This window comes from Serinus canaria, chromosome 12 (assembly GCF_022539315.1).
Source record: "Serinus canaria isolate serCan28SL12 chromosome 12, serCan2020, whole genome shotgun sequence".
In the NCBI taxonomy this organism is placed as follows: domain Eukaryota; kingdom Metazoa; phylum Chordata; class Aves; order Passeriformes; family Fringillidae; genus Serinus; species Serinus canaria.
The window spans coordinates 13,047,412-13,067,949 of record NC_066326.1 but is presented as its reverse complement, the minus strand read 5'-3'; the positions used below and the strand labels follow the sequence as shown (position 1 = coordinate 13,067,949).

Here is a 20,538-nt window from a genome sequence, read left to right as displayed (position 1 = left end):
GACTGTCCTATGGAGAGGGAAGTTGTGCAATCAAAACATTTCAGACCTATAATAAAGCTTTCTTGGGTACAAATTCTGCTTTTAGGTGCTTTTGAAAAGATCACATAAAGCTCAAAATTTATATGATGTAGGCAATTATCTAGAAAGAGTACTAGAAAAAACAGATTATAAAGTCCAAACTGGTGTTGAAATCAGGGTATTTACCAGAAGTTATCCCAGATCCTGTCAAGTTGAGACTTCCATATTTCCAGTAACAGATTCTATCACTTTTCTAGGCAACCTTCTCCAATGTGTTACTCAGAATCAATAATTTTTTCTTGCCTTCAGTGAGAATTTTCCTTGGAGCAGCTTGTGTCCCTCCCCTCTTGTCCTGTCACCATGACCCCTAGTGAAGGGAGTAACCCCATCTTTTCCATAGGTATCTTTAGGTTTCCCAAAGCCTGTGCTGAGCTCTGTGTCCCCTGGCTCAGGGGCAGGGCTGTGCCTGTCAGTGTCCTGTGCCTTGCTCAGTTGTTTCTGACACCAGCCAAGACACCCAAATGAGCAGTGGGTACATGGGAACGGTGAAGGAGAACATAGGAAAATCCTCATTCTGTAAAGTAAACGTGGTTGTTCACCTTGAGGACCCCAGGATTCCTGCTGTGAGTAGCAGACCTTCCTATCCTTGACATTCTTGATGGATGACACCTTGCCCTGATGTGGGGTGAAGCCTGAGATTTACTGTGGAGGAACACTACAAATATAGATAAACTGTACCACAGTATCCTGCTTAACCCCAGCTTTACAAAAAAGGGGAGAGAAGCTTAAAGATCAACTGTAGTGTACTTGAGATTAATGTCAGATTAATGTAAAAAACTTTAACTTTTGTAACATGATACATTTATTTGCTGTTTCTAAGACCTGTCTTAAAAAATACCCGTGAATCATTTTAGTGAAGACACAATTAAATGTAAAAAGGTCTCTTATAAAACAGCATCTTCCTTAGAAGTTGTAGCCATGTTAGCTATGGATACTCTTACAAATAAAGTTAGGTCAGGTTGTTTTTCCTTGAGATGACATCCCACTCTCCTTGCATTAACTCATCCCTTGTATCAGTGGCAGCTCTTTCCATGACCTTTGATTAACCTTGCAGGAGGTAATGGCTATTATTGTTTTTTTGTGTGTTAAGATACTTTTAAATTCTCTTTGGTATCTATAATTTTCTTTAGCTTATGAATTCAAAGGGTTTCTTTTTTAAGTTGTTTTTCCATCTTAACTAATATTTGCTGACCAGATGGGTATACAAGCTCCCACTGCAGTTCATTTCATATAACCGTGGGCTTAAAGAATGTCTCTTAACTGCTTTCCTATTTTAGGTAAGTCTTTGCAGCTATAATTGTATTATTTTTAGTATGCACCATATTACAGAGATGTTCACAGGACAAGGTCACAGAAAGTTAAGCCCTGTGGGAGGTTCTGTTCCAGAAATAATGCAGAGGTTGTTTTATTTACTTGGAATCATGGTATAAGAAGTTACTACTTTTTTAAAAATCTTTATGCTGGGTTCAGATTTGGAAACATATGATTAAATCTGTCAATTTGCTTTTCATGTAGATGTGGCTATTTTTTCCTTATATTGAGAACTCTGAATGAACATGTTTTGTAAACAGAAGTTTCCCCAACCTATAATCCATGTCCTATTCCCATTTATTAGGAATAAAACTTTGGTTGTGACAGAGAAGTCTGATGTGGTGAAAATTATAGTTGTGTCACAGGTAGAGATTTGCCAGAAACAGGATAACCATGAAACCTACTCTTACTTCTGGCCTTTTGAACCACCAGCAGGATTCTTTTCACTTGTCTGATGTGGTGCAGCAACTGTTATTGCAGCCTCTTAAATTAGCCTGTGCCTTGTTGTAGCAAGGTATGTTTCCCATTGCAAAGAGCAAGAAAGCCCCATGAGCTAATATCTGATCCCTACTGGCTGAGGGGGCAGCTCTGTCTCTGCTTTGCCAGCAAACTCTTTGTTGCAGCAATTACTGCCATCTGCTTTAAAGGAGTTCTATGTGTAAAACTCATCTCTTTTACACAAAAACATTATGTTAATTAAACTCTTGCAGAAAGGAAACAATTTAAATATTTCAGATATTTAAAAGTTACAGGATTTGGATTCCATTGCATTGTATATTGAGTCCAGGCAGACCCAATTATATTAAAAAATGTTCCCAAGACCACAGAAGACAAGTCCTATACATGCCCTTTATTAGATTTATTTTCCTTATGCCTTTGAGTGGGAAGGAATTAAAACTGAGATACTTTCAGGGAAATGGCATGTGCTTTCTCTTTACTAATGTGTGTCTCCAGATTGGTAAAACAGCTAAGCTCTTGCTCATGCCCCTAAATGAAACTTTGGGCAAATGCAAACCCCTCTTCATTTTGGTTCAGGATTAAGAAAAAAAATTGTATTTGTTGGTGAAACAGCCCATACCTTTGTTGTTAAAATTCTTCCCCTTTGACTGGCACTTCAAAAAATACAGTAGTGCATGATGGAGAGAGTGAGTCAGAACAACATGCAGAGGTGACAGGGCAAAGGAGACCTGGCAGTCCCTCATGCTTTTCTTTCTTCAAGGGTATTCCGTAAACTCTGAGAGCTCAGGACTCTCTCAAATATTTCCTGGCAGGGTACTAGGTTTTCAAAAGTTGACAAAACTTAGAGGAAGGCCCTGGATCCTATTTCTGCTTGCTTTTTACAACAGAAGTATAAGCCAATGGATACAAACTAAATTTGGCTCAAGGAAGATTTCTACCTTAAAAATCAGGCCGTGTTTTTCACAGAGGTGGGCTTTCTTCAGACATCCTTTGTTCTTCAGAATAACAGGGGAGGAATATCAGCTAGATTTCAATAATGTCAAATGCTCTTATGACACAGCATAGGGAAACACCATGATTTCTTTGTGTCTGGACTGTTATGAGTTTGGTGTTATTTGATGGTGTCCCTTTCAGGTGGGAAGAAATGTTGTGCAGCTCTAGAAACAAGAAACCAGGCAGAGAGCTGTGATTTTGTACAGGGGAAGAGCCCACTTTTTCCCTTCCAGTGGCTTGTTTTGCCTTACTTAGATACATCTGGTACTTGTTTATACAGTGAGTAATTAATCTATGAAATGCATTGTTGAAAGTTATCCTTGGGCCAGAAGATTAGTAGGATTCATATATAATCTTGAGCCATAGTTACCTCATGGGGGAAAAAAAATAATTTAGAAGGGATATAAACTTTCACTCTTGAGGGCTTTAATCAACCACTAATGACACAACTTATGGAGAAAAACTTTTCCCTGTGGGCAGTTTTTTTCCATAATTATTATTTATGGGAATTTTTACACCTTCCTCTGACACCTCTAGGAGAGGCCAGACTTTGAGATGCAGTAGGGGACGAGATGAACTGGAACATGCTGTGTTCCAGGTGGGGATGGGGTGGCTGGGCAGCCTGGCAGGGGCAGGGAGCTGCTGTGTCCTGGGCACCAGGGACAGCCAGGCTGAGCACCTTCTCTGCCTAGGTCAGAACTCTGGTTTTCCTCACATTGCTCTTCTGATCTGCACTGGAAAAATCTTTCAATATTCAGATCCAAGTCATTGTCACCAGGTCTGTTCATAATCTATAAACAACTGTTTGGGTCAGTCATTTGTCTGCAAATTTTTACCTTTTCCCCTTTCCCTTTTCCTTTCCCCTTCCCCTTTCAATACACTAAATAGTGCAGTCCTTGATTTCTTGTGGTTTTATTACTCAAATATCACTCTCTTAGAAATTAATTTGGCTTGTACTCTTTTCCCATAACAAAATGAGAAGAAATATATGGAGGTGAGAAGGGCTTAGCTGGAAAATGCTGAAACTCCAGCCTTAAGTGTGCTTTGGTAGGTAGAAAAATTACCGGTTTGGATGCAAGACCTTCAGAATGAGAAGCACAGGGAATAAAGATGCTGGGCCTCTTTACCTTAATTGCAAGTTAGATGAAGTTGCAGCAAGGGGCAGATTAAGTGTCAGCAGAGTATTTGTTCCATCACAAATAGCAGCAGGGGGTGCAGATTCAATTTTCAATCATTTCCTGACTAATGTCAACCACCTGTTATACATGCTGAGCATCCAGAGATAGAAGGTATCTCCAGTAAAAGTAAATTAATGAACTCACTGTGCCATTACTGAAAATAGAAAATAATATTGCTTGACATTAAGCTAAGAGAAATGAAAGAAATAAAACTGGCAAGGAAAAAACACTTGCAAAAATAGATACAGGTGGTTTTTTTTTTTATCTTGACATTTTAGATGCTTTTTGTCATATCTAAAACATGTTAAAACTGAGATCACTTGCTATTTTTCTAGATAGCTTATTCTTCATCAAAGTTTTTTCTAAGCTTTTACTTAGTTATTTTGTTTCCTTTTTACATCTAATGAGATTTCTATTCATGGTCACAGCTAACCCTGAACTCAAACTTAAGCCCAGAATATAAATCTCCTGTGCATTCTGAGTGGTTAATTTACTAGGGCAGCTCTTGTAAGAATTGGAAGGATTTTTTTGAACAACATCTGTAAAAGGGTTTTGAAATGTTCACAGTGTATGAAGAAATATTTTAAAGTGCAGTAAATGCTTCATATGCTGCTGCTCACCAATTGTGCTACAAAGGAGAACTCATAGTTCATTGATTCCTTTTGTGCTTTTAAGGCAAATTGTAGTAGTTCAGTAAAACTCACTGTTAAATGTTGGGAGCTCCTGTGTTTATGGGCTCGCAGGACTCTTTGCCCTAGTAGTCACTTGAACACAGAATCTTGCAGAAGTGGGGATGATATTTGCTGCAGTAAAAAGTCAAATGGTAAAATATCTGTAATTCTAGCAACACTTTGGAAATGTCCACAGGAGGCTTTTTTGTTTTGCATTAATTTAGCCAGGTCCTAAATAACCTGACATTAAAATTATGCAGCTGATAAGCATTAAACACATAATTTTGGTGGATTTAATCATCAGTGAAATGTAAGTGTTCCATTGGATGAGGACTGACGTGCTCAGTAGCTTTGGATTCAAGCTGGGACAGAACATTTCCACTGGATGATGTTTTGCTGTAAGGGAAAAGGAACCTGTAACTCCTGAAAGGATCTCAGTTGCCTTGCAGCAGGTGAAGAAGGTCCCTGTTCCCAGTCTGTGCCCTCTGCAGTGTGTAGCAGCTGTGACCAGCAGAGCTCTGGGCATGATCCATGGGCAGCACCCACAGTGTCCCTGTGTGCTGCTCTCACAAGCACAGCAGGGATATTGTGAATTTTCCCATGTGGCTCCAGTGAACAGAATGAGGCAGATGCCTTTACCTTCTGCTACTGCTCCTCATTTCAGCAGCAGATAGGTGCTACAAGGCAGTGCAGAGTTTGCTGCTGTTCCAGTTTCCTTGCTCTCTGCATTTCTGCTGTCCCTACTGCTTGAACTGCTGCAGCTGCAGGCACCAACAGATCTCTGAAAGCATCCTAGAGATCCCATGGCAGTCTGTTATCCTTTCCTCACCCGCTTCTTTTTAGTCTGTCAGCAGGTTTTAAACACCAAGGATGTTTTTAAAATACCTTTTTTTCTCCACAGAATGTTTTAAATGAAGTAACAGGGTAAGTGAGGTGTATGGATGGACATCTCATGAGTCAAGTTTAGTTAGTTCTGCTGTTTTCAGACAGGATAAATCCCTGGGAAACTTAGCTAGTGTACAGGGTAATGATGCTTCTGTTTAGAATTTGTAAAATAGTAGTTAAATAGTCTACTGAGAAGACTTTTGTTTAAAAAAATAAAAAGAAAATACTCTTTCAGAGAGCATTTTATTAATGAGAATTACAGTACTGGAAAATCTGCTATAGATTAGTGAAGAACAGTAACAGTGTATCCAAATGGAACTGGTTGGATAATTAAATTTTTTTAATAGGTACTGAAATTTAAACCTCTTGATCCCTCTGACGTAAACATAACTCTTAAAAGTTATGGAACTTGATTCTAAAAGTGTAATGTGGGAGAAAAACACTGGGACAATGAGTACAGATTTCAGATACCCTGGGAGGAAATGTATTCAGGAGTTAACCAACATGCATTTAATGCATTTAAATAAAAAAGAAAAAAAGAACAACTCCCAAAAGTGTAGCTATGAAATATAAAAAGAATCTTTGCTAAAACCCTCTATATGTAGGTGTGCAACTTGTATGAGCAGTATTGAAGCAACATGATGGGGATAACCAAGTCACAAATAAGGGATACTTAAGATTGAAATCATAAAGGACTATCATGTTTGCACTCTTATTACACTCTTTACTTGTTCTGTATTATCATGTCTGTTTTGGCTATATGTCCTGTTTTGGTTTCCTGTTTTCATGCTGAGAATCCCCAAAGATTCTCATTTTATGGTTTCTCTGCTCATTAATAGAATTTTTTTTCAATATTGATTACAATTTTTAAATTATGTCCACTGCATAATTTTCTTTCCTTGATTTAGTGAAAAGGAAAATTATTTACTGAGTTTTAACACATCTTTTAGGAGGATCATACCAAATGGCTGACAGGGTCTCTGCTAAGTAGGGAGGAAAATATTTTAGGTTTGGTATAAATTATGAAGTCCTGACAGTTGCAACTGAGCTATGCCTCATTTTTGTTTGTACTACCTAAAGTTATTGTTAAGCTTTTAACCATGGCTTCTCTTTCACTGTCCCCTAAAGTGCTGAAGGATGAACTTTCTCTCAAGCCCCATGCGTTAGTTGAGAGGATAACAAATTTAAGACAACAGCTGGAACATCTGTGAGAAAATAAATTTTTTAAAAGTACAGCATAAAAGTATATTATTAGCCCTAAAGTTCAGACAACACTTAAATGTTAATTTTATCTTTTTGTCTTCCATGTTTCTGTCTGACTTCTGTGTCAACACTGGGTGATGCTGAAGTATAGAGGTGTAATACATATTATCATTTAATACAATGCCTTTTAGTCTAAAAGCACTTCTATTTTACTATTTTTTAATTTATGGTGGGATCTCAAAAGCACCCAACCTCGCTGAGCTTTCTCTGTCTATAAAGCTATAGCTGTTTTAAGCAAAAAGGGTGTGGTTTCATCTTTATTTGCTTTATTTCCTTCTGCAGTCTGTTATTTTGGAATATAATGGCAGGGCTGAGCTTGTTTACTCATATTTTGGCTGAGATTTTTTATCCTTTTCCCTTTTCAAAATGACAGTGTCCATTTCCTCTCTGTCTCTGTGTTTCAGCAGAGTTAAAGCAGATGAGTTCAAAGAACAGCACTACTGACTTCTCCCTTCTCAAAGTCCTCTGTGGGAGGAGTGGGCTCACTGCTTTGAGAAGGTGAAATTATCATCATGTGCCTAACTTTAGTGAAATAATTTCCATGCCTTGAGGTTTTTTGGTGTCATTAAGATCTTAAAGAGTTTTCATTAGTTGCTGCTACAAGCTTCTTTTCTATGAACCTGTTAGAAAGAAGAAAGCACAAGGCAGTCTGTAATTTGTAGTTTGTGGTGATTTGGAGGTGTGTTCAAACACAGGCACTTGAGTGAGTAATTGTATTTTAGGCAATTGTAGTACAGGCTTTTCCTTGGAAACTGAACACTCTCCTTTTCTGTGTGCCATCAGTTGGTCATACCTTTGCATATTGTTGCTTTCTTAGTTTGGGAGTAAAGAGATACCTGTTTTAGAACTCCTGCAGCCTTTGTTACATTGAAAATGTGAAAAAGTTTTGAGAAGGAAGTGGAAGTTACCTATTGCTTGATTTTCTGTAATAAAACAGAACTTTGGTGAAATTCATAATGTAGAACAACATTTCAGTTTCATCATAGTGCAGATTTAAACTAAAAAAGTCCATGTAGTCTCAGCGTTCTTGCTAAGGCATCTCTTTAAATGTTCCTAATTAGGACTTTGGACCTGATTCTTCTCCTAAAATCTTAGGGAAATGTATCACCCTTCCATCAACACAGGATTGGAACTGCATGAGTGAATACAGCACATCCTTTCTGATATTCTATATAAGAATATTATGAAATGGTGAACAAAATACACTACTCAAAGTTTCAAAATGTTTTACACCTTTTTGGAGAGATGATGGCACCTGTCAGACTGGGGTTTCTGGAGTTCTCATTAGGCTAAACCTATGAGGAAAATAATCACTCTGAAGAGGAGACTCTGTTTGATTTTAATTCCTATTTAGAGGGTATCTTTAGACCAGGAGCAGCCCTAAGCCTTCAGTGCTTCAGACCCTAGACCTACCTTATCTTCATGGGCAGATATTCTCTGATGGAAGTGTCACAGAAGTTCAGATTCCATGAAATAATTTCCTTATATATGAATATCATAAATAATGAGCAATATTCATGATAAAATGATAAAATGAGTCATTTTATAGAAGAGATTATTTTATACAAAGACCAGAAGAACACATTTTAAGCAATGGCAATGCTGGTATTTCCTGGTTTTCAGAGATGGACTGAACAATGGTTTCCCATGGTAGAAGCTTTGCTGTAAGTGTTTCTTCTGGTAATGTAATTAGGAAGTATTGGCTCCAGTTATTGTAACTTAAACAAAACATGTTGTCCTCAGCAAACTCATTAAACAGGCATAGCCTTGTCTAAAAGGAAAACAGGGGCATGTAGTGTTTCCATGGAAACTCAGTTAAAATTCTGATTTGTGGATATGACCATGATCAGCACTACAATCTAAACTTATTGAATTAAAGGAGTCTTAGTTGTGAAGTCAACCCAGTGTAAAAGGATCTGTACACATGCAAGAGTCAGACCTTCCATCCCTATACATGCTTTCTGTCTGTACTTTAAAACAGCATAAAGCAGGGAAACTTGGGTGAGACCCTTGTCTTTTTGCCTTTTGTGGTCATTTGTGCCATTTTAATACAAAAATCTATATAAGAATAGAAACTAAATCTGTTTAAATCTACTTTATTGGAGTTTGTTATAATTTGCTGCAACTCTAATGTGTAGTAATTTTAGAAATTATGCTCCAGCACTCTTTTTGTAAAACAGCAGAAAAATAAAGAATTTATTGAATTGCCCTTAATTAGGAAATTAAATATGTTTTATAAATGTTTTATAGCAGAACTTCCAGAAGAAAATTTGCCATTTATAAATGTCTACATTTTGGAAGGTGGTATTTCAAAGTTATTTTGATGTATATCTATCATATATGATATATCATGAATATATCATATTCTTATATCTAGGAATACGATAGGGACTTCACAATTACAGCTCAGCATTTAGTGATTGCAGTGTGAAATAAGTGCTTCTGGAAAGCCCACCAGCACCAGCCTGCCTTTGGTATGTGCCTAAAGAACTAAAAACCTGGCCTTTGCAAGGTTCACTTTGCTTGTAAGTCAAGAAAGGTTTGCCCCTATCGAACAGCACAATCCCTGGCAAGTCCTGCCAAGGGTCCTTTCTTTGAGCAGAGTTTTCAGGGTTTTTCTGTTCTCTATTCCAGGGGCTTCATGTTCTCATCCTGAGCTGGGCATCCCATAACCCACGCAGACTCCAGTGCTCAACACCTTCCAGGCAAAAGCCCCAGCTGATTTTGCACCCATCAGGCCACTTATTTAAAAGAGAAGCTATTTTGTGTGATAAATCCTTAGTTTAATGTATAATCAGACATCCCCTGATTCAGAAACCTCCTGATTTATTTCAAAGCTATTACATTAAAGAGGATTACATTTGGTGCCCATTATATTGATTTCCCTCAAAACTCACAATTTATACTTCTAAAATATGCCTTAAGACTGTATTGACAGCTAAATCCTGCTAATATAAATTATAATAGACTACTTGTTGAAGCATCTGGATAGCAGTTTATGTGAAGTATGGTCCATTTGTACTTTAATTGTGAAAGTCATGTCAGCACTTAGACTATTTCCAGGAGTTAATAACTCACCCAGAAAAGTTCACTTATGATCATGACTTGGCACACAGGTCTTGGGCAATGCTGATATTTTATTAAAAAACTTTAAAAGTGTGTCAGTGCCTTCTAATTTTATCAGTCTCAACATTTTTGAAAGCCTTATTTCTTTAGAGCTTTTTCTTGAAGTATCAATTAAAACCATTTAATAATTTTGTATTTGGTCCTAAGTTGGTCAGTATATTGTTCTTTGTATTGTGTGGCTTCAAAGAGGTTATTTCACATTTTTCTAATGAAGAAAATAAGGTGTTGGCTAATTTTCAGCAGAATGAAAACACATCTTAATACACCAGATTAGCCATAAGCAACCATTTCTGCTGGCACTTAGGCAGACTTATGTAGCAATTCTGAGAATGGTGATTTCTTATTTTTCCTGAAATCTGGTAAGACAAGTGAATAGACAGCTGTCATTCCACCCTTGATTGCTTGGCCTCTTGGATGGCATTAGCTGTTTTCCAGTTCATGGGCATGAACTTCTACACATTAAATAAAGCAAAAGATAACTTATTTTCCCCAATATAGGGGGAAATTTATTTCCCCAATAGAGGTCATTGCTGAGAGGTATAGTTAACACTTGGCCATGTGTCAAAATTGTGGCAAAAAAAAATGTTCTTATGAAATAAATTTAAGTAAATGTGAAAATGTTCAGATTACAGCCAGTGCTAATCCATAGTTTTAGAAACTGACTTTCAAGTGAGGTATTTGTAATATACTGAACACATCTTGAAAGATGGTGTTTCTTTTTATTTAGGACATAAAAAGTAGGAGAATACAAAAGAGAAGAAAATTTATATTTCAGTATACTGGAAAATCTCAGTGTTATTAGTCTGAGATTGTTTCTATTCCTGACGTGGTTTAAACCTCCAGTTCAGGAGATACCAAGAATGCCAGTTTATAGCTCAAATGCTAACTCCTATTTTGCTGAAGCAAGATGCAACTGTGTTCTTTGCTACACAGTTATTTAATAAAAATACATGTTTTGATCCAAAATGAAGAAAGCAGGCATTTAAATCTGCTTTTGCAGATTAAGTTTAACATCTGTATATTTTGCTGTTACTGGTTGGGTTTGTTTTTTTTTAATTGTTCAGTAAAGGACACAAATGTAAATCAGGTTGCAAATCCACCAGTGTTATTTTCTTTGAACTTGCAACTGCAGAACACCATGGTACTACTCAATTTCAAACACATAAAAATACATGCATTTAGTCTTTTGGACACATAAATCTTTTTGTCCTTTTCTAAAACTGTAGATTATCACCACGTGGTTAAACAGCAAAAACATCGTTAAAGCAGCGATCTTAGAAAAATAAAAACATTAGAACTGTTCTGGAGCATTACAGTAAACATTTGATTTATGAATCACTCAGTAGATGTGGTGTTGAAAGGCTGGAGATTTTTATTCATTATGGGGTCCTTCTGATGTGTTATTTGACTTCAAGTAACATGACTCATATTTTCAGCAATTCAGAGTAATTTGCTAATCACAGTATAGCACAAACAGTTTGTAGAGATTATCACTATTCTTGTTGTTATGACTCAGTAAAGAAGAGATCCAAGACTTGTTTCCAGATGATGTGGTTTGATAAAATGTCAGTGTTTGCTCATTCAGTGTGCCAGGCCTTGTTTGACTAATGAGATTCCATATGTTCATAGACCTTGTATGGACACAAATCCCCTGGTGACAGCAGCAGACAGGGAGTGGTTGGTGCTCAGTGTGTTCTGTAGGCAGGAAATGTTGGATTTGGTCAGATCCCACCCCCTGGAGGGGGGGACTGGACAGAGAACTCATGAGTTCACTTTACTGTGGATGCCATAATATTTATCTTCAATGTCTCTCAAAGTATTCTGTGTCTGGCAGTAGGACAGCTAGTACCCATTCTGCTATGACAGGATTGCAGTTTGGGAGGGGAAATCACTTTGGAAATGATGACAGAAGCTTTGCCCATGTCTGAGATCAGCCTTCTCACAAGGCTGAGAAATGCAGAAACGATTTTTTTTGTTAACCTGCTGAGGTAGTAGCTGGAATCAAGTCTGCAAATAAAATATGATCAAGGCTTGAATGTGTTGTATTTAAGTCACAAGTGGAAGCAGAAAGTCTTATATATCCTAAGAGAATCCGGTCACAGGATATACAGATAAATATCCCAATTTCTGGCTCTTTGTCTGGACTTTGAGCCTCTTAGGATTCCTTAATTGCCAGCTTGAAACCACAGCCTTTTGGCTGAGATGGAAAGGTGCCCTGGCTGTGCTGCTCTGAACTAGGAGCTCAGCTGTGAGAAGTAAAGCTTTTCCTGAGAACTTGACAAGCCCTGGATCTTCCCTTAAGATTTGTAAAAGTGCTTACAAATCCATACTGTTCCTATTTTTTGTTTCAGTCGTGGGTAGTACTCAAATAGCAAGAAAACCCTATAAAACTAAAAAATGGTTAGGGAGTTATAAAAATACTCTCACTGCTTCATTATTTTAGCATTACTGTGGTCAGATTTCAATCTTCACATGCTTCCTATACCATTGGAATTCAGAATTATTTGTCAGAGCAGTGGCCATGCTAGGAGATGCTGGAAGAAAGTTGAAGGTTCATAGGAATTCATAAAAGCTCTGCCACCAGCAGAGTTTCCTCTGTGATGGTTCTTGCCTGGTTTCTGCAGGCTGCTGAAACTTCCTGAGGCTAAAAGTAGTACTACTCAGTTTTCTTTTTTTTGCTTCCTTTCTGGTTTTCTTTTGATAATGCAATGAGCCACGTGTCAGTAGGTGTCAGGTATTTTCTAAAGTCACAGGGAGGATGCTCCAGGCACCAGGCAGGGCTGAACTTTGCCCTGCCTCACCCTTTTTAAACTGGGCCACCTAAGCCTTTCCTTTATGCTGTTCCTGTACTCCTTGTATTCCTCAGGAACGAGGCACCTCCCTGGTGGCAAAATGCCCTGAGTGTGAATGTGCATGCCCAGGGATTACCTTCCTCCAGCCTTATGAGAGGTTTGTTTCAGGGTTTTTTGGTTTTTTTAAAAAGTTACAGATGGGTTCTCAAGTACCTCCCTTGAGCTTTGCTCCTGGTACACAAAGCTGATCCTGGGGTAAGTGAGCAGAATTCTGTGGGAGCCTTTGTCAAAGCATTGGCAGGACATCAACTGCTGTCCTGTAAAGTCTGGCATACAGGATGATTGTCTCAATGCTAATTTACAGATAACCTCTTTCCCTCCAACATCCCCTCTGAAGAATCCTGAAAAGGCAAGGACTTCCAGTCACCAGTGTCTATATTTTTTATGTTTACACTCAATTTATATCCATGCTCCTGCTGCTACTTCATTAGTCCCGCAGAAGGAGGATGTGTGTCAGGGAGTCAGAGGGAGTCTGGTTTTTGATGATGTTCACAGATTGCCCTCCACAGTTCAGTTTGTCAGGGCTTGGCTGCAGACCAAGCCCTTCAGCTTCCCCTGGTGCTTTGAGTTTGGATGAACTTCGGCCTCCCAGCAATCATCATCCTGCTCCCCTTTCAGCTTGGCCTCCCAGCAGCTTCCCAGCATCTCCTCCCCTTCTGCTTCAGCTTGGCCTCCAGGAAACACCATTTCCTACTGCCTTCCCTCCAGCTTGGTTGTCTCCATGCACACAGCATCTTCCACCACTAGTTCTCAAAATCTTCTGGAAGAGAGTAGCAGGCTTGAGGCTCCTGGGTAAAGAGGCAGAAGTTCCCCCAGTTAAGGGGAATTCACTCATTTACATCCTGCATCACAATAGCTCTGATGAAAGAAGTAGTCTTTGTGTTGCTAAGTCTTATGTGGTCAAAACTGTCTCACATAAAAAACTCAGAAATTAAATAGGACTTCAAAATGTCTCTCAGTCATTCCACTTACTTGATGACAAAAAGATAAAGGTAAGATACCATAAATAGTATAAGATTTTGTCCAGCTTATTGTTTAGAATCCAAAACTAGGTGATAGTTTGCACTTTGGGATATTTTGTGTTTGACACTATACTCTTAGAAAACCTCAACACAACAAAACCACACATTGCAAAGGACAATTTCTGAAAATATCTTCTTATCCAAATGCATACAGATACCTTACTTTTGCTGAGGTAGGAGTCATATTTTATCCTAAGAGAAACAGAAGAAGGTGTATAAATGCTCAATAGTTGGGCCAATTTTTTGTCAATTTGGGTCTTTATTTGGCTACCCATAACAGCTCACTAAGAGGATGGCTGGTGTCACCACCCAGGACTGAGTCTGCCTGATGCTTTCAGGCATAAACTTGTATTTTCAGTATATTAAAAAATAGCCAGACTTAAACTGTTAGGCTGTTTTTTTTGTTGTTTACGGGGTGTTTACATCCGAGTCAGTCATTCCAGGTAATAAAATAAATACATTTTTCATGTTATAATTCCAAAGATCTTCTCTTTGAAGAGAGGAACTGAAAACAACGAGCAGGGGTGAGAAGAGGAAAGTGTAGATAAAAGGGGAAGGATCACTGAGAGGGAAGCTGAGTGAAGTGTGGAGTTTGGAAAGGTGAGACTGCATTTTACTGTGCAAGCAAACTGAACCTGGGACCAGAAGCAGTCTGAGAAGTGCCCAATTTACAAGTGCTTGTTCACATTTTTATATATCCTGCATATGACAAGGAATGACTGCCACTGAGAGTACAGCTATGCTGGGTGATACTGAAGCATAACTAAGTTACTTACTACATAACTATATTAATGTCTGTAATAATGTCTGCATAACTATGGTATGGGCAGGTCTTATTGAAATACCTCTAATTTGTTAGCTAAGACTTCCTGAAACTGAGGGGAGAAAAATGTCTAGATTTTATGTTTAACTATTCTACGTTAAACACCTATGTCTTACAAGGTTTTTTATCATCTTTAGTGATAGGGTGGAGTCTTCTGTTGATCTGTATTGGCTGTTCTTGACAGTTATGGTGTTTATTTCTCAGGATTGAGCACTGGGCTGTAGAGTCCCTGTCTCCTTCTTTGCCTGAGCTAAATGCTGAAGATGGATTTTTAACTGAAACAGATTTAGAGTATAAATAGAAGGGAAATCAACTTTTTAAAAAGTATTTAAGTGTGTTTTGGAATATTTCACATGTAGTTATTAGATATTTTAAAAGATGATAATCAGAGTTAATACTACAGTGGAGAAAGAAGATCATTTAAAATAGTCTAAGCTCAATACACAGAGGTGATACAGATTGAAAAATAATCCTGCTACAAGTCTGTGTCCAACATTTCTTATTTTGAAGCCAAGTTAAACCTCATTTAAGATAATTCCATTGGAAATAGGAGGCCAAAATGTCCTTAAGATTTTAGTCATCTTTTATTGTATGAGAGTGAGTCTTAATCTCTACTGTATTCCGTGGGAAAAGAAATGGAGACCTTAAGATATTTTTGTAACCTTGCTGATCTAGTGCTTATATACAGTGTGTTAGTGTATAGGTATTTCAGAGAATGGAAATCCCTTTAGCTTTTGCTACTTTTTCCTATAATCATGTATTTGGAATCCATTTGTCAGGTTTGTAGGGAGACTCAGCTCCTCTCTAGCCTGAAATAAATCAGTCTAATCTATTTTCCTCTCATATGTTAAGTAGGAAATTATTCTTTTTCCTTAGAACCTAAGAAGGATTCTAATTCTTTGCACAGAAGTAATTTGCTAAGGAAGGATTTCCTTATCTTCCTGTCTATTTGCTTAACCACGGAGATTGAAAGGAACACAAGCAATCCTGATCTATTCTCAGTAGTTATTTGTTTTGCTTCATGTTTGCCTTGATACTAAGCAGCCTTGAGCCACGCAGCATTTGGGCACTTCCCAGCACTTCCATCCTGAAAGCAACCCACTGAGAGAGTGAAATATTACCTTCAGCCATGGAATCGATGCACAAGGAAATTACTTATTTAACAATAATTATCACTGAGCCAAGAATTAACTTTGTCCTTCTCAACCATCTGTTATTTCATAGGGTCTGCACTGCAAAAATAGCAGCCACTTTATTAAACAGAGAGAAGAAATCTCTGGGAGTTAAATTACTGTTTTCTGTAGGCAGAATGAAAGGTTTTTATTTGCATCACCTAAGTAAATTCATTAATGTGACTCAAACAAAAGATTGGATTTGCAATATTTGTTTGAAATGATACATTTTTGTGTTGCATAACACAAACCACCCCTCTCTCAGCTCCCATCAATTGTTCTCCTGCCTGCCCTCAGCTCCAGCCCACCCTCCTCTGTGATATTGGAGAAAGTGAACACAAAACTCCTTTTTTCCTGGCTGAACAATTTTTATCCTTTGGCCATTTTGGTTGAACCAAGCCTGCAAATGTGGCAGAATATTTCATACTTTGAAGTGTGTGTTCCACACAAAAGTCAGTCAGAGTTTTTGTTATTCGTGGCAGTTTCTGGGTACCTTCCTGAACAAGATTTAGAAAAAATTCAGTGCAATTTCAGTTTTTAATGAATTTTCTAGGAGTTAGATCTTCAGACTTTTAAAACTCTTTTGAATTCTCTCAGTTTAGGCAAGTGAAACCAGAAGAATCAACTGCTTTTGGAGATTCTGCAAACCTCAGGGCTTTATTTTGCTCTCCAATAGAAAGAGTGATATAAACATCAAATCTGGCTGGAAGAAAGGTCCACTGATGCTTGGAAAAACATAATCCCACCTGAGATTATGAGATACATATAATTTAAGCCAGTAGTATCTTGAATAGTGATTTTTTTTAAACTTGCAGTCCATTATCATTAATGTAATTTTAAAAAAGGTTGAAAGCCAGTAAGATTTGTCAGATACTTCCCTTTTACAGAATTACACACAATACTCTTAACTTCCATTTTTCAAATCAATTTTTAATGCTTCTTGTGTTCCACTGATAATTTATGGATTCAATTACCTCAAAACAAATAATTACTTGAAGTATCAACCAACATTTTAATGTTGTCTCAGAAAATCTTCATGGGTTTCAGTAGAAAACACATTGTGTGGGTTCCCTACAGCTGTTATATTGGTACCAGTGAAATATAAATGAAATTGGTGTGAACATAAATATGTTCAGCTTGTGGTTCCTTGATCTTAACTATGGAGACATGCAATTTGAATGTGTTTTTTTTGTTTGCCTTGTGTATTCTTCATGTTATGCAAGCATCTTTCTGTTTAAATAGTTTAAAATATGTCTGGGTGGTCTCTTCCATTTAATTAGTTGTGGGTTTTTTATTTTAGGATTTAACTTTCTCTTGTCATAATGAAACCTTTTCTTCCTGACTATTTTTGAAGAATCATTTTGAAGGAATTAAGCATATTAAGCATGCTGGGTTTATTTGTTTATTTTTCTCTTTCCCAGCTGTTGGTATCCAGATGAAACTTGAATTTTTCCAGCGGAAATTTTGGACTGCAAGCAGACAGGTATATTTTAAATTGAAGGGGGTTTTTGTCATTGAATCCACAACATTTTTTTAACTGTGGAAGTGATGATCTTGTCAGAAGCAAAATATTGTAAAGAAACAATTTGAAGGCTTGTTCTGGTTTTAAATTTGGATACAGAAAAGGAGAATTCAGTAATGAAAGAGCAGTTGCTTGATTTTTGGAAGCAAGTTGAAAGTTTATTAATTTTTTGGCCCCAATACATAAGGAATAATTTTGTTAGCACATGGGTTTTCTCCCTTAGAGAAAGTGTAAACAGTAAAGAGAAGTGTGGAATTTGTTTCTAGTGATAGCAGAATCATGGCTTCCCACCTAGGTTTTCTCTCTAACACTGAGTGACTGTAAGATCACCCAGGTTAATTAACAAAACTACAGCTCTGAATCAGGGTTGGCACTCACAGTGCTCAATAAACTTGACCTAAACTGTTCAAGGGTAGAATTTGTACTCACTGAAGAGGATAATCAGGTACTTTCTGAGGATTAGGAGATGCCATCCCTGGTTGGAGAATCGACTGGAACTGTGCTGTTACAGAAAATAAACCCTGACCCAACCCCTGCTGGAGAATCTTCTCTCATCTATGAATGGCTTCCAAAATTAAGAGTATGGAGAAGATTCTGGTGTTTAAAGCAGCTGAAATAGTTGCAGTGTGAATGAACCCTTTCTCTGCAGAGAGGAACAGAAAACATTTGGGGAACAATTCAAAAGGTTACTAGTAAATTTTAGAATTAATTTAGATAAAGATGTAATCAATATCAACTCCTTTAAAAATTTGCTCATATGAATTTGTATAAAGTTTTATTTTGTAATCATCAAAGAGATAATTGAAAATACTTTATTGATTTTTTTTAATCTTTAGTGTGCATCTCTCGATGGCAGATGTGCTATAAGTTGTGATGATGAAGTAAGTATTTAACAGATTTTTTTCTATTGTATATTTTTACTGCAGTAGAAGATACAGTTGATGAATTTAATTTGAACATCTCATTGTACATTATGGTCCTTATCACCTTGTAAATATTACACTGTTTGGATAGTGAGACTTTTTTTATGCCTGTTTTAGGAACCCATTGAATTACAAGGCTGACTAGAGTACCTCAAATATGTGTTGCAATAATTTCTGCTTTGTGACTCCAGTTTGGGAAATAATTGGAAGCAGTGCTAAGGCATTTGTTTACCACCTTATTGTTGATGAAAAAAAAAGCCACTAGCAGTTTAAAGTCTTCAGCTGGACACCAGCAGGAACCATACATGTAGAAATTTAGTAATAGTGTGGACATTGCTGATTTAGAGATTCCAGACTTTTTCTTAATGAAAAATCACACTGTTGACAGGACTCAAACAAATATCACAGCTCCTCTGGTGAGTCTGTTGACTTTCACGGCTTCTCTCAATGGCAAGAAAATATCTGCTGAACATTTACAGTATAAATTAAAGCATTTAAAAGTAAACATGAAGACATTAATGCAAATGGAATGGCACAATATTCAATAAATATTAATGACTATTAATAATAACATGATGATTGTAAGTATAATTAAAAATAAAGGGAGTCAAGTGATGAGTGTGTGATACCTTTGATCCTAAAATAGAGACAACCCATTAATTAAAAATGCTTATTTTTCTTGAGAGCTTTCAATTTGCTCATTTATTCTTGTTTTCCTGATGCCTCACATTTTATTTGCATGTTCTGTTTTCTTTCTATTCCATTTTTGGTTTCTTAACCCACATTACATTCCATTACTGTTATTGTATCCTGGAGCTGTGAAAAAGACATAGAGGGCTTGAACTGCTTCAAAGTTTCTGTAGTTCAGATGTGTTCTCAGACCTCAGTTAACATTCTTGCTGTGTTTATTCTGGACTTCATGCCTACAGCTTTACAAGCTCAGGGACTCTCCACCTATGGAACATTCCCTTGAAATCTGAAATTCACTGAACTTGAACCTTTGGGCAGAACTGAGCATAGTTCACTTCCAATACCTGTGAAATATTGTGAATTAGAGCTCTTTCATACAGCTGTAGTCTATGCAAATGCTGTTATCCCATGCATAAAACTTGTATCAGAAAGCTGAGATTTGCTAGTAATGAGTAAATGCATTCTGCTGCCCTTTGTCCATGCTAAAGTCAAATTAGAAGCTGTTTCTTTAACACAGTAGTAATACTGAAAGTTATTTGTCTTGCTGGAAAGTGGTGAATGAATGGTTATGAATGAACTTTTTTTCTAGTTAATATTTCTAAAATGACTTGAAAGAGAAACCCTCTTATCTTCACATTCCACAAAAAGTATATAGATTCTATTTATTGCATTATGCCTGTTTCCAATAACAGTGCTAAAAAAAATTGTATATTTTGTAGTTCTGAACTGTGCTAGTGAATAACCAGATCTTAGAGATTTGAGAAGTGGCCACTAATTCTTGAATTGATCCAGTCTTTTCCCAACAGCACATAAGCCATGAACTATGAATTTAAGCCTACACTTTTTCTTGCCCAGCATGACTTCTTTTATTTATTTTCTATACTATGGAGAAACTTTGTTTCTAAAGCAGTATCTTTAGATTAATCTTTCATGCATGAAGACTGCAAATATGTATCCTCAAAAGATCTCAGTGTTGACTTAGCTCCTCTCCTGGTGCAGTCAGTGGGAGGTTTCAGGTTGGCTTTGGGGAGAGCAGAGCTGGGCAGCGAGAGCCTGAATCTGAAATTCCATCCTTCCCACACCACTGGGCTTGAGGAGCTGCCTCTTCTGAGTGCATCAGCTCTGCTCAGTTCCTGGCCAGCACCATCAGCTTTTCACATTGCATTTGCCAGCTTTGGGCTTTCTAGCAGATCAAAGGTTGGAAATGAGTTGTTCCAACTTCCTTTCTGGCAAGTTTTCTGTCACTGGGCTTGCCTGTAGCTTGGGTCCTCCTTTAGAATCAACATCCTGCATTTGCATTAGGGAATGATGTTCATTCTCAACTTTTGCCTGATTTCAGCTTCAGGTTATTTTAAAACCTCCACTTCAAGCCAGCATTTCTGCAAGTTTCTCCTCTTTGGCCCCACAGGACAGTAATACTATGTGGCCAGAATGAGAATCAGGCACATCTGAGCATCTCTGGAAACATCAGACTGCATTTTCACATCTTGCACAGCTACAACTGCACGGGGCTGCTTTCCTCCCTGAAACCACACAGAGATCTTGCTGGATGTGCAGAGTGTAGCAGAAA

General features: G+C 37.5%; 1 protein-coding gene across 1 annotated transcript in view; it reads left to right on the top strand.

Moving 5' to 3' along the window:
- Positions 1 to 20,538, top strand: part of CACNA2D3 (calcium voltage-gated channel auxiliary subunit alpha2delta 3) — a 378,074-nt gene that overhangs the window by 316,850 nt on the left and 40,686 nt on the right. Inside the window, exons 28-29 of the mRNA XM_009091048.4 lie at positions 17,255 to 17,316; positions 18,192 to 18,236. Of these exons, the coding sequence (XP_009089296.1) occupies positions 17,255 to 17,316; positions 18,192 to 18,236 (107 nt within the window). The remainder of the gene's footprint in view (positions 1 to 17,254; positions 17,317 to 18,191; positions 18,237 to 20,538) is intronic.